The following is a 19,450-nucleotide window of genomic DNA, read 5'->3' on the forward strand; positions in this document are numbered from 1 at the left end:
CTCTGCTGTCACATAGTGTAGTCACTAGTCACATGTGGTAACTGAGTACCTGAACTGTGCTCAGTCCACATAGAGATGTGCTGTCATTGTAAAACATAATTTTGAAGACTTGGAATAAAAATATACAAATACAAACTCTCATAAACAGTTTTAAATATTATTAAATCATGAAATGATAATATTTTTATACACCAGGTTAAAAAAATGCATTATTGAAATTCACTTACCTGTTTCTTTTTCCTTTTTGAATGTCATTTCTAGAACATTTCAAATTACAATATGGCTCAAATTTATGACTTGCATTATATTTCCTTTGAAGAGTGCTGTTGTTGATATAAATGTTTTCACACTCTTTTGTTTTCAGTGAAGTAGTAATTCATATGTATCTGATACATATATAAATTAAACTCAAACAAATTTTAAAATTCTTTTTAAAAGTATTATTACCATGGTCATTTACTTATAATTAATTCCTATGCTACCTTTACTAAAAAGCACTTCAGGATTTTTTTTACCATTTAAATTGTAAAAGACAGGATAATTAAAAATTAAAAACTGGATCAGAAACCAATTAGTTGGAGGGGAAAATTGAAAGTATTACAGTAATTATGAACTAAATATAACACTGAGCTTCCTGGATATCAAAATGAAAAGTGAAAAAAGAAAAGTTGTTACTTCTGGATGCATTAGTAGTGTTTTGGAGAGAATAACTTTTGTGTTAGGTACAAATAAGATACATTTGTCAAACAATGTAGCAAGACTACCTAATAGGCAATGTCAATGGTCCAATTTCAGAAGACCTATATGTATGAAAGGCTAATATGCAAAGTGTCTCCTCAGGAGTTCGACTGGGAGACCAGGAGTTCAATTGCTCACTATGACATGCACTGATCACCAGGGAGCGGTGTGGAACAAAGGAAGGCCCCAGCTGGCAGCCAGGGAAGGAAGGCCCTGGCTGGCAGCTGGAAGGCCCCAATTGGCCCTAATCACCGGCCAGGTCTAGGAACCCTACCTGTGCATGGATTTCTGCACCAGGCCTCCAGTATAAAGATAACTTTCCGATGAATGTTGGTATGTGTTTATAACAGTACTAGAGGCCTGGTACACAAATTTGTGCACCAGTGGGGTCCCTCGAGCAGGCCTGCAGGATCAGGCCAAAACTGGCTCTATAACAACCCCTGAAGGGTCCTGGATTGTGAGAGGGCACAGGCCAGGCCGAGGGACCCCACCGGTGCATGATTGGTGCCGGGGAGGCTACGTGGGAGGTTGGCCAGCCAGGGAGGGGCCGCGGGAGGATACAGGGAGTGTACGGCCCATCTCACTTAGTGCCAATCTGCCAGACCCCATCAGCAAGCTAACCTAACCAGTCAGAGTGTCTGTCCCCTGGTGGTTAGTGCACATCATAGTGAGTGGTTAAGCGGCCTTAGCATATCATTAGCATATTACACTTTGATTGGTTGAACAGACGACCCAATGACTGGACACTTTGCATATTAGTCTTTTATTATATAGAACTAGAGGCCCGGTGCACAAAAATTTGTGCACTCGGGGGGAGGAGGGATCCCTCAGCCCGGCCTGTGCCCTCTCGCAGTCTGGGACCCCTCGGGAGATAACGCCCTGCTGGCTTAGGCCTGCTCCCAGGTGGCAGAGGGCAGGCCCAATCCTTAGGTGCAGCCCCTGGTCGGGCTCAGAGCAGGGCCGATTGGGGAGTTGGGGCGCCGCCCCCTGTCATGCACAGAGCAGGGTCTATCAGAGGGTTGGGGAGCTCCCCCGTGTCACGCACAGAGCTGGGCCATTCAGGGGGTTGAGGAGCTCCCCCCTGTCATGCACAGAGCAGGGCCCATCAGGGGGTTGAGGAGCTCCCCCCTGTCACTCACAGAGTAGGGCCGATAGGGGTGTTGGGGCACCGCACCCTGTCACACACAGAGCAGGGCGGATCAGGAGGTTGGGGCGCCACCACTGTGACACTTAGGGCAGGGCCAATGGGGAGGTTATGGCTCTACCCCATCACACACAGAGCAGGGCCTGTCGGGGGAGGTGTGTTGGGGCGCCGCCCTCTATCACCCACAGAGCAGGGCTGATCAGGGGGTTGGGGCGCCACTACTGTCACACTCAGGGCAGGGCCGATGGGGAGGTTATGGCTCTACCCTGTCACACACAGAGCAGGGCCCGTGGGGGGCGGGTTGGGGTGCCGCACCCTGTCACACACAGAGCTGCAGGGCAATCAGGGGGTTGGGGAGCTCCCCTGTATCAGTCACAGAGCAGAGCTGATTAAGAGGTTGGGGCGCCTTCCCCTGTCACGAACAGCAGGGCGGATAGGGAGGTTATGGCTCCGCACCCTGTTACACACAGAGCCCCAGGGCGATCAGGGGGTTTGGGCGCTGCCCCCTGTAACGCTGATCCCGGTGCCAGGAGGCATATTACCCTTTTACTATATAGGATAGAGGCCTGGTGCATGGGTGGGGCTGGCTGGTTTGCCCTGAAGGGTGTCCTGGATCAAGGTGGGGATCCCCACTGGGGCGCCTGGCCAGCCTGAGTGAGGGGATGATGGCTGTTTGCAGCTGGTCACACCCCCTTCAGGGTGGGGGTCCCCACTGGGGTGCCTGGCCAGTCTGGGTGAGGGGCTGAGGGCTGAAGCTCCCAACTGCTCCTTTTATTCTTTTTTTAAAATTCTGGGCCAGCTTTAGCTCTGAGGCTCCAGCTCTTAGGCCTCCGCTGCTGAAAGCAGGTATCTGGTTTGTTTAGGCTCTATAATTGAAACAATGTATAACTCCAGCTCTGAGATCACGGCTCACTGAAAGCAGGTTTCTGGGGTTTTGTTTAGCTTCTATATTTGTTACAATGTTTCAAACTGCAGGCTCAGAGGCTGGCAAGGCAGGCAGGGAACTTGGTTTCCTCTGTCACTGAAGCAAGCAAGCCTCATGTTAGTTTCAAGCTGCCTGGCTGCCGGCCGCCATCTTGGCTGGCAGTTAATTTGCATATCGCCCTGATTAGCCAATGGGAAGGGTAGTGGTCGTACGCTAATTACCATGTTTCTCTTTTATTAGATAGGGTGTCTGGATTCAGGTAGGATGATCTCTGACAATGAAATTCTTTTGGTAGCTGAAGTTGAGAGACATTTAGATAAATGAGGAGCCTATCTCTCCCTTTCAAACATAAAACCTCTTAGTTAAAACCTAGAAGGTAGGTGCATATCCAAAAAGGAAGAATACAATAGGAAGTAAAGTGTGGTATAGAATTACAGACATGCACTTGAACATGGCAGCACTGACATCTGCTGTGAATCATTTAAGAAACTGATTTACATTTGGCCAGATGGAGGACTGTCATTCTTCCCATTTAGGGGGCTATAGAAGGAGCATACAGTACAGTAAAGTGTGTTCTAAAAAACAAAGGGGACTTTGAAACAAATTAAACATTTGCGCAAATGTTCAGTTAAGGCCTTAAATTTCCTAGAGTAAATCGTAGGAGAGCTCATTCTGACCTTAAGTAGTTAACATTCAAAAGATGTTAACAAATTACTCATTTTTCCATAAAAGGACCTTAGTGTGCTTGGTCCTCCAGAGTAAGGTATCAGCCCAGAGTCTGTTTATCCTTTAAAATTATATGTTTATCTGAGGAATTTTTTTTTCCCTCAGGAAAAGATCCATGGATTTCTTCCAGTTCCCGAAGGGTTCTCTAACCACTAACATATTAAGAACCAGTTCTGGCAAGTATTAGATTTTGAGCTAAATCTACACTCTAACCTTTAAAAAAAAATCCCCAAATAACAGAACACATTGATAAACAGGATGGAACAATTTATCTACCATTAATCACAGCCAAACAGTATAATTTTAACTGTTGTGTAAATGACATTGAGCTTATCTTGCTAAATATTGTACCTAAGGTGATTCATCAAATTAATAGAAATCAATGGGGCAGAGTGGACAAGTAAGGGGTGATGAAGAGGAATAGGCTTGTGTCATTAGAAACTTTATGGCTGAATTTAGAAAAAGAAATGATTTCACTTAGGATGATTTCCCTAACCTCCAGAGAATATGTAAAATATACAACTTCTAGTGATCACCATTTGCTCCTCAGATAAAGACCAAGGTCCTAACATGCCCTACGAGTCCTTGCTCTCTCTCCTCGTTTTTGCCTCCACCTTTTATCTCATGCCCCTGCCCCTCCATGCCCAGCAATGTCAGAATGCTACAGATCTTCTTTCAGTTCCTTGGTCCTTATTGCTCCCTCCCACCATGTTTCTTCTGCCTGAAGCATCTTGCCCAGCTATCCTTACTTAATTTTGATTCGTCCTTAAAGCCTTTACTTAAATGTACTGGCCTCAAGGAAGCTGCCCTTGGTTGCTCTAAGTCACGTTTTCCCAGTTAGACACATATATATATATATATATATATATATATATATATATATATATATATATATAGCTTTCCCCTACTTTAGGTAAACACCATGAAATCAGGATCAATGAATGCTCACTCCAATTTTCCCAAAACTTAACTGACTGCTGCCCCAGTGGGTCCTGAAGGTAGAACCATGCCCCAGCAGGATGGGAAGGGAAGGAACAGGCCAAAGAGGATTATTATTGAGCCTTCAAATCCAATGGGATCTGCCTTGCTAGTTTTTAGACTTTCTTAGGACCTATCAACCATTCCTTCTTCCCTATTTTTCCTCCTTTTGGAATGTGAATGTCTATCTTCTGCCTGCCCCACCATAGAATTATGGAAGCACATAAGTTTTCTGGTTTCATAGGTTCACAGGAAAATAATTTTCTCTCAGGATGAATCATACCTTGAGTCTCACCCGCATCTGATTTCAATGACATTTAGACGAGACTTTGGACCTTAGATGTTAGAGGTGATGCTGGAATAAGTTCTGACATTTGGACCTTTGGGGCTCCCAGCAGGTGAGAGGAACATGAATAGGGGGGAAGGGTCAGAATGCCATGGACTGAGTTATATTCTCCCAAATTTATAAGTTGATGCTCTAACCCACATGTGATTTTATTTGGTAATAGTGCTTTTAGAGGGACATTTAAATGAGGTCATAAGTGTGGTGTCCTATCTGATGGGATTAGTGGCTTTATATGAACAAGAGAAAAATACTTGTCTCTCTCCTTCTATGCACATGCACTGAGGAAAGTCCGCATGACAACATGGCAAAAAGGCAGCTGTCTGCAAGGCAAGAGGAGAGCTCTCACCAGCAGCGGGCCTCTGCCACTTTTTTGGTACATGACTGGATTTTGCTCTGAGTATATGTGCTGTCATAAGAAAACCTCCAAATTATGGGGTATGTATTATTGGATATATGTGGTTCAATACTCCAAAACTGCCTGACCATTTTACAAACTGACAGAATCAATGAGTCATGTGCAACCACTCTAAAGACACTTTTTAAAAGATTCAGGCAACCATGCATCATCTATTCAAACCGATTTTCTTTATATAGTTTACAAAGTGATCCCCCCCCCCAATGAGTATAGTACCCAACTGGCACATCTGTCATTGAAAAAAAATAGATAAAAATATGAAAATAAAAGTGAATATATGCATTTAAAATGATATTTTTTGCTTGCACTTTTATCTTTACTATGTTTAACTAAATCCTTAATAGGAAAATTTTATTATTAAATATTTTTCTATTCTTCTGGAAATTGATAAGAAATTCCTATTTCTTGTGCTCCAAATAGAAGGAAAGAATCTTACCTTACAGATTTTTAACTGGCTTTTAATTACTGTGGGCTCTGAGATGGTGGTAGGTTGGGTTTTCAACCAGTTGTCAGCAGTAGTTGTCATGTGCTCCAATTGTTGTAGCTGATTATAGAAAGTGATGATGTTGTTCTGATAATCCAGCCAGTTAAGTCTCTCACTTAACAACTGGCAGAACTCATTCCACCGGCTGTTCAGTTGTTCTGAGGCTTTTTTGATGCTTTCAGCATTGACACCCTCTAGAAAGAAAGATTTTTATAAGTTACCCACTGAAACCACAGATTGAAAGACATTATCTGAAGACCAATGTGTCTCAAGTTTATAAAGTATTGATCAGATGAATGACTTCAAACAAATCACTTATTTACTGATCAATAAGTGAAATTACTAAGATGATTTCTGATTGGATGCAAATTATTAGATTTGCATCTTATAAAAATATGAATGCAATAAAATAGTAAATAAGGATGCATAAGATGTAGAGAAGCAGACTATATTTAAATAAAAACAAATATGGCCAAAGTTCTCATGGGGAGTGGAAGATTGATTGTGGACAAGTAACCTTTTGGATGTTTCCAAATAAATGTTAGATATCACGTATATTATTAAAATGTTCCTTCAAAAACTAACTTATATTTTTATTTTAAAATCAGTTTGGAAATTAGTTGAAATGTTATTTGGCTTTTTTAAGGGAAAAGTTGAGTATTAAAAATCAGTAATTTTGTCCTAGCTGGGTAGCTCAGGTGGTTAGAGCAACATCCTGATACGTCAAGGTTGCAGGTTCAATTCCCAGTCAGGGCACATACAAGAGTCAACCTATGAACACAGAAATAAGTGGAACAACAAATCAATGTTTCTCTTTCTCTCCCTCTTTCTCTCAAATCAATAAATTTAAATAAGCACACAAAAATTAGTAATTTTGTTTCTGCTACAGAAAACCAAAAATAAGCAGATTGTCTATATGGGTACAAAGAAGTAAAACAAGCACTAAGAAAAATAATCTTTCTAACATGAAGAGAAGTTTTCATATTATTCACATATGTGGAAGTTGATCTGAAAGTTTGAAAATCATCTATAGCAATACCTAAGTGGAAAAAAAATCTATCAAGGGCAAAATTTTGAAAACATAAACACATCATCACACTTAGCTTTTTGGGACCCTACTATGTGTTAGGAAATATGCTGTCTTTTAATATATATCATCTTATTTAAATTTTCTTATAAGGTAATATATGGTTAATGCCAATCCAAGTATATATTATCCTACACATACTATGAAAGCAACATTATGTAATCCTACATGTTAAAATATTCATTATCTAAAGTCAGTTCACAAAATTTAGATGTTCTTACACACAAACACACACTTATGTGTTTAATAGTAATGTCTTTAATAAATTACATTATATAATGATAAATATTAAACCTATGTAGCATAGGTAACTTTCTTATATTTTTGAAATGCTGAAGTTTCCTATTCCTAGACAGAGCCATAGGCATCTCAAAAGGGATCATAAAATCACTATAACCTTTTTTCCTGTAGATTAAAATACCTAAGGGATAAAGTGATTTAGTGAAGAGCAAGTCATCTAGGAGAATCTACTTTAGGGATAGGCATTACTCCACTTCCTGGAGTAAATATAAGTTAGTTGATAGGCAAGTAAGTTATTAAGAAGTCTGAAGACCATCTCTAGCAAACAAGACCTGTGGTTTTGCTAATTTGTATGTGTGCCTCACGCTTTCTAATGACTAAATATATGGAATTAAGTTCAACAACTATATTATTTTATCTTCTTTTACTTTCCTATGCTCTAATACTCTAATTTTCACTTTGTTGTAATTGTTATGCTGCCAAACCACATCTCTCAACTCATTTGAAATACAACTCTTAACTTCACTAATTTCAAAGTTTGAAACTACCAAAGATGACACTGGAGAGAACAAACTTTGCAAATATTATCGGCAATGATCTTTTCCTCCTTCTTCAGCTGATATATTTTCAAAGAAAAATAATTTAAAAAATAAAGTGTAAAAACATAATATATGCATGTCTCCATATATACAGCTATAAGAGGCAGCCCATGATTTACAAGGAGCTAAATATGTTTCTAATACCCTCCTAGTAGTTAAAGGAAAATTTGGGTTTTACCGAAACATCTGGAGGTGTTATGTGATATATTGTTTGTTATTATTTGGTTTTGAACAGTGACCAAAAATGGTATGTTCTGGGGAATGCCACGAAGTATCTGTAGTTATAAAAAGATCATGTTTACTACCAAGTATAAAAGAAGATTCTAAAACTCCAGTCACATAGGCACTCATTTTGAGAAGAAAAATTAGAATAAAGAGCTAACATAATGGCTGAAAAATAATATAATTTAAAAATACACAGGGGAGAAATTTTAAATTATGTTAGATAATGAATCAAAATTATGCAACAAATCTAAATGACCACATGTTTAGAAGAAATATTTTCAGCATATGTTAAATGATAAGGGAATGCAGAGAGAAATATCTCACTGTACCAGACAGAGATCAACCATACAAAGAACTGCTAGCATTTGGAAAAATAAAAGTATTAGTTAATTTTCAGTATGAATGATATACATGTTAATTTCATCAGAAAAATATAAATTGAACTATAATGAATTGACAAACTGAAAACAAGGAAACTACAATGAAGTACCAATAGCTTCTGTGGTATCTATTAAGATCCAGGAATAAAATGTAATGAGTCTTTGTTGATTATTACCCCAAATGACCAGCTCAATATGTTGTGATCCCCCAAAAAATGTCCAGATCCTAAGCATCACTGTGAGAGGAATTAAAATAAATGAGAAAAGTGAATTTGTACAAATCCACTATGAAATATACAATACTCTCTACTTATTAGCTTGATTTTTATAATTGACTAAAGGCAATTGAAATACAATAATAGGTAAAAGAAGGATTTCCATATTAAGATAAATGATGAAGGCAGGCAGAAGGGTAAAGAAATTCACAATAAGGGCTCTGGCATTAGGGAGATCTGAGTTCAAATGTTACCCTCTTTACCAGATGGGTAAACTGGGTTCAGTTATTTAATCTCATTGGGTCTCATTTTTCTCATCCCTGAAATGAATACGTGTGAAGTAGTCACACAAAATCTGGCATATACCAGGCAAACAGTAAATATTAGTCAATGATAATATAAAGAACTGAAAAAGAACATGTAGGAAACAAGAGACTAGATCTTTCACATGCTGAAATGGGGGAAGGTCTTTTTTTTTTAAAAAATATATTTTATTGATTTTTTACAGAGAGGAATGGAGAGAGATAGAGAGTTAGAAACATCGATGAGAGAGAAACATCGATCAGCTGCCTCCTGCACATCTCCCACCGGGGATGTGCCCGCAACCCAGGTACATGCCCTTGACGGGAATCGAACCTGGGACCTTTCAGTCCGCAGGCTGACGCTCTATCCACTGAGCCAAACCGGTTTCGGCAAGGGGAAGGTCTTTTAAAGGCTGAAAATGGTCATTTATAAAAAGTAATGCTTAGTACTTTTTAAGTTAGAGCTACTTTTATATAGAATGGCACTAATAGCCTATATACTGGTAATAAAAACCTAATATGAACATCGACCAAATGGCAGAACCACCAGTAGCTATGACATGCACTGTCCACCAGGGAGCAGATGCTCAATGCAGTGCACTCCCACAGGGGGAGCACTGCTCAGCCAGAAGCCAGGTTCATGGCTGGTGAGCACAGTGGCAGTGGTGGGAGCCTCTCCTGCCTCCGTGGCAGCAGCGCTAAGGACCGTTCTGGGGATGTATGACTCCTGGGTTAGCCTGCTCTCCCAGGGGACATCCCCTGAGGGGCCCCAGACTGTGAGAGGGTGCAGGTCGGGCTGAGGGACACCCCCCACCCCATGCACAAATGTCATGCACTGGGCCTCTATTGGGATATAAAAGTTTATGTATAAATTTTAAAAGGAATTTATTAATAAGTGACAAATTCATAAGATTACTAGGTAATCTTGGGATATTTGGTCACACATCCATAACAATTTGAAATAAAAGTATAAAGGACATTTATGCCATAAATCAAAACCAGAAATTTCTAGATGGCACTGGCACAGATATGATATGGATCCCAGAGAATCAGACATCTTATTATGAAGGATTTGTGTTAATTCATGTGTTAATCTGCTTCCTGTGCAACTCGAGTATAAATTTTCCTAAGCTATAAATCCTTCTAATGAAAATGTCTCACCTGGCACTATCTGATAGAGTTCTCAGCTTAGAGTAGGTACAGAATAAATACAGTGTACTTGTCAACTCATCCAAGACCAAATCAATAGCTTACTTCATATAAATAAAAACATTAGGGGAGCAATATTCACAGATGCTAAAAGCCAAACACAAACACACACGCAGTTTCTCCTGCTTCAAGTTTGCTTTAAAAAACTTGGAGGAGAGAAAAAAAGCACTCTCACATGCCACATTACTTAATAAGTATGTCTTTAACTAAATTTTAAAGTGCCATTACTTCAGCTTCATAAATAAAATGGCCGTCTATTATCCAGTGCTACTGGTGATATTATGCAAAAGTCTCTTAAAACTTTTGTAGAATAAATGAGGGTACTAAGTGTTTCAAATGCTCACAGATAAATTATTTTACTATTACATATAATTGTTTTACATGTATTTCATAGAATTATGCTCCTTAACTCAACTGAAAATTTAAAGCTCTATGACAATTTGTAAGTGTAAATATCTACAAAGTTTTAAGTATCAATTATTTGAGCATCTGTTTTTCTAAATTTTTGTTAGCTACTTAGGAATACAAACACTAACTCACCAGGCATTATGAACAATACTTATGGAAACCATTTTGTAGCAGCACATTAAAATCTCGGGGATAATGGATCATAATCCATTCACATCTCATATTCTAAACAACCCCTGAAATAGTCTATGAATAAATATATTGCACTCAGAGGAAATGGATCATTACTTGAAGTGCACCCATTAATTTTATTACTTGTGTACAGTGCATAACAGACTGTTAGAATAATTTTAATTGTGCACCACCTTCCATGCAAGTACTTCAAAACCGCCACTTAAAGTGAAGTATTCCTCATCAAGTATATTCATCATTAGCCATGTAGCCAGGGTAAAATAATGCAAACCTTTGTTTTCAGAGCTCTTGAATTAGAAGAATATTTGGAATAAAAACTTAACATAAAGTTGCTAATAAATAATCACCGATTTTAATTGCATATTAAGTGAGGGTCATTACAAGTTCATTTGCAATTCAATATAACAGCCGAAATGTAATAGAAATTTATTCAGAGTCCACGAAAAAAAAGATCTGAGTATTAGGGACTAAATTCCAGAGGTTTCTTTGACCACAGTAACTTTTATACAACTGCTACCTCATATATTTCTAAATAACAGCTTTTAAAAATTAGTAAGTTTGGGGTGGGGCAGGGGATGGACTAGAAGAGGTCAATGGGGGAAAAAGGGGAACTTATGTAATACTTTCAATAAGAATTTTTTAAAATAATACAGTAATAAAAAATTAGTAGGTTTATGCAAAATTCACACCCTGAGTAAATATAGCATATATTTGTTAATCTATCACTTTTTACAGTTTATCTATTTCTAAACATTATTGAATTATAAGAGAAAAGTAAGATTCCAACACATTTATTTTTATGACTAATTTTCTTTAACAATGACTACTAAAATGTCCTCCCTCTACACAAGCACAGAATCTCTTCCTTTGGAGATAAATGTGTCTGTCAGTTAACAACATTTATAGAGTGTGAACTCCATGTAGGCCATTATTGCATGTGTCCCATGGAGAAACAGAAGATATGAATGAAATTGCCTGGAACTGAGGAAAGAGTAAGAGAAGAGGAAATGGATGCAACTGTGGAAAACTACTCATTCACAATGGAGGGGTGAAAGACTGCAAATAGTATTATTCCCATGCCCTGTTGATATACAGACCAATTGAAAAATCTCTTCTGATTAAAATATATAATTGTCACTTAAAATCCTTTACAATAATGTGAAAAAAAGATAATGAGTTTTTAGCTTTGAGGTGAGCCAAACTGACTATAATCACTGCCCTTGCCCATCTGACAAAATTTTGTTATCCAAACTCAAATGACATCATTCCTGTAAAGTATTCAATGATCTATAAACAAAACTATGAAAAACACAGTAAAGTAGTTCATATTATATATCGGAATAGCTCTTGACTGTGTGTTATCAGTCTGTGCTATTTAATTATGAGCCTTAGCAGACTTACTATTAGGTATCACCTTAAACACTAGAATCTAACACTCAGGTGATGATGGTTTTGAGATGTTCTTTTACTAATAATTGCCAATGGTATTTAAATATCTTCATACTCTTATTTAACATATAGGAAACTACAATTAAAAATTGAAAGTGAAGTGCAATTTAATGTAGAAAACATCACTAACCCTATTAAATAATTATAGTACCTCTGGAAATTGTAGTGAAACCACTTTACAGCTTAAAAGAAGGGGAAATTGAGTTATGCTTGCATATGTTTTAAAATGAATGTTTTTATTGATTTCAGAGAGAGAGGGAGAGAGATAGAAACATCAATGATGATAGAGAATCATTGATTGCTCACCTCCTGCATACCCCACACTAGGGATCAAGCCTGCACCCCCGGCATGTGCCCTGACCATGACCTCCTTGTTTATAGGTTGAAGCTCAACCATTGAGCCACACCAGCCAGGCTAAAATAAATGTTTTGGTAGAATTATATTTTGGTAACTTCAATATTAATAAAGGAAAAAAATATCTAAACCAGTTTTTGTTGTTGTTGTTGTTATACCTGAACTGATAGGAGGTATTATTTTATAAAAATAATTCAGAATACATTTGAGTAATTATTTTACACAATTTTGTGTTTAAATAAATATAAAAGTCAACCTTAAAGAAGGTAATATGTATCCTTTTTATAAAAATGAAAATTTAAAAATATTGGAAATTTCTCTTCTCGGTATAACACAGCTACAGGAAACATAATTAGATTAATAGTACCCAATCTAGTCTCACACTCTTATTAATGTTCTAGGAAGTGAAAAATTTCTTTAGAATAAAGCTATTACTAGTATGCCAATCTGATAATGTGACAATAAGGTTCATAAAGATTATATCCGTGAAAAGTTTCTCTAATATGAAGAGGTTCTCTTTACCATCCAATACTCTGTCAAGCTGCTCCCCATACTTATCAAATCAATTAATGTTGACATAGGAACAGCAAATTAATGTTAGTTCAGAAAATGTAGTTAAGAAATAGATAAATCAGTTTAAAATTATACCAAAATTCTCTGTCAAAACCCTGGAACTATGATATTTTTAGTTTAACACTCTCTCTGTTAGCAGCATTATAGCCTCTCTTTAGATCTTTTTGATTACTTACACTCTTCTAAAAGAACTGGGACATCCTTAAAAAAATTGTTCATGTATAGGGTTGAAGTATGCAAATTATTTATGCACCCTCCTTTTTTGAAAGTTCCAAGTAAATTAATAAAAATATCTTACTGAACTTCTGCATATTTTTCCAATATAAATCACTCTACCGTAAAATTCACAAAATAGTTTAAAGTGTGCACATTTTGAATATTAACTGTATTTTAATATTCTACATATAACTCTTTGTATTTGATAAGGTGCAGCAAAGAGAAAATTATCCTCAAATTGATCATAACTTTTATGTGATTGTGCAAAACTAAACATGTGTTATGAGAAGTAGTGTTTTCAAGATATACAACTGATTTTTAACAAAACCTTGCGACATCAAATGAAAGTTACTTTTACATTGGCATCATGGTAACCTCTGCACTTTAAATTATCTTAAGATCCTACCACCTGTTTCTCAGCACCTTTCTTAAATTCTTTCAAGAAATTGTCCTTGGAACTAAAGATTTTGTTTTCTACATTTGTTAAGTGGTGCTAAAAATTCATTCTTTCAGTAAATGTTTAGAAATGGTCAAAAGTTATCTGGAATTATGTCTGATGTAACATTTGGGGTCAAGAGTTCCAAAATTATTGTAGATATTTTAGAAAGGTAGTCTAATCTTACAGTAGAAAATTTAGTTTTCTATGTATATACTTACACATATAAAATATAATTTATAAAATACTTTTTAAAAAATATAATCGGTACACTTATGCAAGTATTCATACATATTTTATAATATATGTTAAATGTCATCACATTAAAACATACATAAAAGGTACATATATTTGTATTAGGTGCATAATATTATAACATTGTACAATATTGATTTCCTTTATCTTAATTTAAAAAAAGGATATGCAATGTGGTTAAAAGAAATATATGTTTATTAATAAAAGGACAAGAATATAAGTATCTATTATGGTTATGAGTTTTATTATAATTCCATAGCCCAAACTTGAGAAAGGAAATTCTGGGCTGGTAAATTTGAGAGCTTTACTAAGCTAACTGTGGGGAAGCCTGGTTTAGAGAAACCTCAGACCATATAATTTATTTAACATGAATTTGCTGCTGTCAAACTTATCAGTTAAACCACTCAGCAACATGCACCTAAATGACAACCTTTTAATACTTTGCATTACCTTCTAACCCAATCCTCAACTGTCATTTTGCTTGTTTTTGTTTTTTACCAAATATAGTCTTGGGACTAATTAGGCAAAGAAAATGAATTGATTTCCTAGGCAGATCACTGAACTTTTTAATGCCAACATGGCAATTAAGGCAAAAAATAATTCATACACAGAATTCTTGCCCTAGAATGTAGGCAGGTTCTGGAAAATGCTGATGTTCATGACAAAAACACTTGTTGCATGGGGTTATGATAGTTTTGTAAACATATCCTTTGATAACTGAAAAAAAATTATTTGGAAATAGTATTATCCCTGATTTTCATAAATTACTTATATCTGGAAATGAACCTAGTATTAGGACAATTTGAAAGAAGGCTGTTCACAATTGATGTCAATAACATGTTTGTGTGGGCAGCTTTTGGAATACTGTTAGCAGATTAATTTTATCCCATTCTTAAAAAGAAAAACAAAGTTTCACCTCACTTGAAAAAAGGTAAAACTAAAAAAAATAATAATAATAATAAAAAAATCCCCCTTAGGAGACATTTTTATTTTTTTAAACATTTTTTTTAATATATTTTATTGATTTCTTACAGAGAGGAAGGGAGAGAGATAGAGAGTTAGAAACATCGATGAGAGAGAAACATTGATCAGCTGCCTCCTGCACATCTCCCACTGGGGATATGCCCGCAACCCAGGTACATGCCCCTGACCGGAATCGAACCCGGGACCCCTCAGTCCGCAGGCCGACGCTCTATCCACTGAGCCAAACCGGTTTCGGCAAGGAGACATTTTTAAAATGACTGAAATAAAAAGGAAAAGCAACATAACAAATGTCAAATATATTATTAGCAAACAAATATGCTGATGAAATGTTCCACATAATGTAAGTCAGTATGGAAAAACATATTGCTAGAATGATTTAAAATCAGGTTACAATCACTTTGCACATATTATGTGATTGCACATATTTTCCATTCTTTCTGTAAACCTTCTGTTCTTAAATTATTTGACAAATGCTAGCAGGATTCGCATTAACATTAATTTCTTTGTAACAGATTTATAAAATATTCTACCATATCCCATTGTATTTCATTGAACTGAAAGTTGAATTTCCTCTAATAATTTCCTTAACATTAAGAAAAATAACAAAAAGCTCAAAAGCTTACTTTAGCCTGAGGAATTTTAGAGGGAAGGCAGGAATGGGGAAGTGGGGAGAGATTAACCCAAGAATTTATATGTATATATGCATAGCCCATGAACACAGACAATAATGTGGTGAAGGCTTGGGGGTAGGGGTGTGGGGTGGGTCTGGGAGGTGGTCAATGGGGGAAAATCATGGGGACATCTGTAATACTTTCAACAATAAAGATAAATTTCTTTAAAAAGCTCACTTTAGTTCAAATGTGCATTCAGGGAGTGCTTGTCTGGTATAATTCAGCTGATAAATATGAACCTATATGTTTATCAAATCCCTAAGAAGATTATCTAAATCAACTCCATGTAATTACCATTCACCATCTGTTCCACCAGGGCCTGAGCTGATCTGCTGGCATCTTGTAGTTTTCTGAACTTCTCAGCTTTTTCTCGTTCTATGGCCTGCAGCATGACAGCAAAGGTGAAGATTTCAGTACAAGGATTGCATAGCTTACACAGTAATTATAACTTCTACTTGCCCTTTCAAGCCTTAAGATATTTCACTCTGTCAGCTTATCATGCAAATCTAAAGATTTGTTCTCAAGTTTCTTGGCACCAGAAGCATCGATATGGCAATGAAAGCACATGCCATTTTCACACTGAATGACTACTATTTTTAATAAGCTGTCTACTCATAACTTGTTTACATAATAGTTTCTGAGGCATTGTTATGAAAGGCTGCAAAAAAGGGGGAGAAGAACCAACGAAGGCAAATTATAACACTGAAAATATAAAGTGTCAGATAATTAAAATGGGATTTGTCTTTTTAAAAGTATAGACCACTGAAATTATTCCTCATAACAAAAGTATATATTCTGTAATGAAAATCAAATAGAAAATCCAGTGTGTATAACAAGTGTGAAAAGTAAAGTAGCATGGCTAATTTAGAAAAACCACATTTATCTAAATACAAAACTGCTGTTTAATTTTTCCCTCTAAACGTGTCAAGTACTCCCACTTATAGGAAAAATAGTTTCAGCTTCAAAAAGGTTTCTAAATTTGTTCATATCTCCCAGAGTTAACTTTTGAACTACAAAAACACATTACAATTAACCAAAATTAGCATTCAATACTGTTGAGTTTAATAATGTCTCTACATAGACTTCAATTTTAAACCATGATTCAGCTACCTTACTATAGTCACTAAAAAGATATGGCTATAACAACATATATGTTCTAAAACATAACTACCCACAGAAAAAGCAAGCTATAATATATTTAACATGTAGTAAAAGCAATACCTCAATGATTAATAATATTATCCAAAAATTTCACTTGAGTTTGTGGCAAGAGTCTATTCTACATCATACTTCTTCAAAACTTTATTTAGATTGATAGACATTTAAACAAATATTCCAAGGTATAATATTGGACTACATATAGGAGGGAGAACATATAACAGATACATGCATACACTACAGGGTTGCTCAGTAGAACTTTCTGCAATGATGAAAATATTCCATATCTACACTGTCCAATACAGTAGCCACTAACCACATGTGGATGTTGAGCACACGCAACATGGCAAGTGTGAGTGATGAAATTAATTGTAAATTTATTTTTTTTAAATTTTAAAAGCCACATGTGTCAAGTGTCAATTTTACAGTGCACATCTAGTGTCCTCCATGTGAAAGTAAACAGTTAAAGATAAATAGTCATTATATATAATATGGCAACATCAGGAATACTTTCAGGGAAACAGCAAATATTTTCAATATTTCAAAAGATTCTCCATTTTAAGGAATATACACAATTAAATATAGGTTTTTAAAACTAATTTTTAAAGAATTTCTTGAACTAGGATTATTGGATTCAAAGTCAAGATTGCAAAAAGCTAAAAGAGCCAAGAGACAATATTATATATCTAATCAGGAAAAAATGTAATATACAATAAATAAACTACTTAAAAATCAGCAGAATAAATGACCAGTGAAATAAAACACTATAAAATGATAGTCTTTTTAAAAGTACTTTTAGATTAGATGGACAATATACATTTTACACTATGCTGTCAAGGGCAAGCAAATGAGAACTCCGATTCACTTGTATTCTACTTGAAAATTTCAAAGCACACACATTGTGGTGTTTGGGGATTATATGTACCCTGTATTCCATACCAATTAGCAGGTGAAACTTCTGGCTTATCTTGAAAGTCATTTTCACACAGAAATTATTGAATCGTTTACACAAGCATGTGGATACCATGGAAGGTTCTAACTTGATAGTTGAACTAACATGTCAATGAGAAGGAAGTAGCCACAGCAACTTATTAAAGGTAAGAACCTAGGTGAAGCTACCAAATTCACATTTTCTCAACTCTCAGCTTTTGTCTTCTAAATCCCCTGTCCTTAGCAGCTTAGTGGCTCATGTGTTTTCCAACACTTTATTTTTTTTATCCAGTAAAGGTTAATTCTATTTCTACAGGACTTGGATTCCTTTAGAAAAAAAAAAGCGCATGCCAACTAAACATAATATTCACAACTATAAAGAGTTACAGCACTATTTGGATGTCCCAAACTTGAACTATATCATGAAAAATAAGTAAATAAATAATAAAAGAGAAAAAAGAAAAGAATACACTACAGCTAAACAATAAAAACAATGACAAAAACTGCCGCTCTTTTAAGTAAGCAATTTTAGACTTATTCTTTCCTATCAGAGTGGCTTCTATTTTATCTACACTGAGTTTTTTCCACATGAAATCATATAAAGAGTAGAATCAGGAAGTGATGTTGTCTTCTTAAATGATGAAAAGAAATTATTAATGACCTTCTAAATGTCATGAGCATAATTTCCTTATTCTAAGCATCTAATGGAATAATCAACCTATACTACTAACAGAGAGACAAATTTATAATTGAATATATCAGGGTAATATTTGAGCTCAAATATCGTGTTTGGTTAACCACATTATTCCAGTAGTTCTACTGTAAATAATAACAATAACTACCACCACAACAAAACAATAATATATGAAGAAGAAAGTGAGATAACAGGAGTTTGTGGATATTTGAAAAAAGTTACATAACCAAGATAAAAGTGGGCTTCCTTTTATACTGTCTACCAAATTACAGTTTATGTATATTTTCCATATGTATGTCACAATAATTCTGTCAGATAGAAGGAATCGACATCATGTTGCCCTATTTCATACAAGAGAAAATTGAGCATCAATAAGATTGTCATGTATCCAAGATCTTAGAAGTATAGCCTAAGTGCCCATCAGTAGATGAGTGTAATTAAAAAACGGTACATCTACACAATGGAAAACACTGCTGTAAAAAGGAAGGAACTCCTACCATTTGCAACAGCATGGATGGAGCTGGAGAGCATTAGGCTAAGCAAAATAAGACAGTCAGAAAAAGATAAATATCACATGATCTCACTCATTTGTGGATTATAATGAACAACATAAACTGATGAACAAAAATAGATCTAAAGACAGAGAAGCATTGATCAGATGCTCAAACCTCAGAGGGAAAGTAGGAGAGAGTTGGGGTAGGGGGGGATAGATCAACCAAAGGACTTGTATGCATGCATATAAGTATAACCAATGGATGCAGACACCAGGGGGGTGAACGCATGAATGTGAGTGGGGGTGTGGGGGGCAGTGGGGCAATAAGGACACATATGTAATACCTTAATCAATCAATAAAGAAAAAATAAGTAGCAAGTTTTGGATACAATATTAGAACCTGATCATCTATGTATAACTCTCTTTCAAACATACTCTGCTGCTTCTAGTAGTATTTCAATGGGAATTAATCAAACATATTTGCACATATCTGACTTCAACTCACAGCAAAGGTGACATGATATTTTGAATGTAGTCAGGGATAATATTAAAAATATATAATCATTAATGCATCACGGGCATCAGATCAGAAGGAATGCTTGGTCACTTAGAATGGATACTGA

General features: G+C 36.0%; 1 protein-coding gene across 2 annotated transcripts in view; it reads right to left on the reverse strand.

Moving 5' to 3' along the window:
- Nucleotides 1-19,450, reverse strand: part of DMD (dystrophin) — a 2,781,977-nt gene that overhangs the window by 1,529,943 nt on the left and 1,232,584 nt on the right. For both annotated transcript variants that reach the window (XM_081115404.1, XM_081115406.1), the window contains 2 exons: nt 15,847-15,934; nt 5,709-5,950 (listed from right to left, as the gene is read on the reverse strand). In XM_081115404.1, coding sequence (XP_080971530.1) covers nt 5,709-5,950; nt 15,847-15,934 — 330 coding nt within the window. The remainder of the gene's footprint in view (nt 1-5,708; nt 5,951-15,846; nt 15,935-19,450) is intronic.

The sequence above is a fragment of the Myotis nattereri genome (genome assembly GCF_964212035.1).
Source record: "Myotis nattereri genome assembly, chromosome: X".
Lineage (NCBI taxonomy): Eukaryota > Metazoa > Chordata > Mammalia > Chiroptera > Vespertilionidae > Myotis > Myotis nattereri.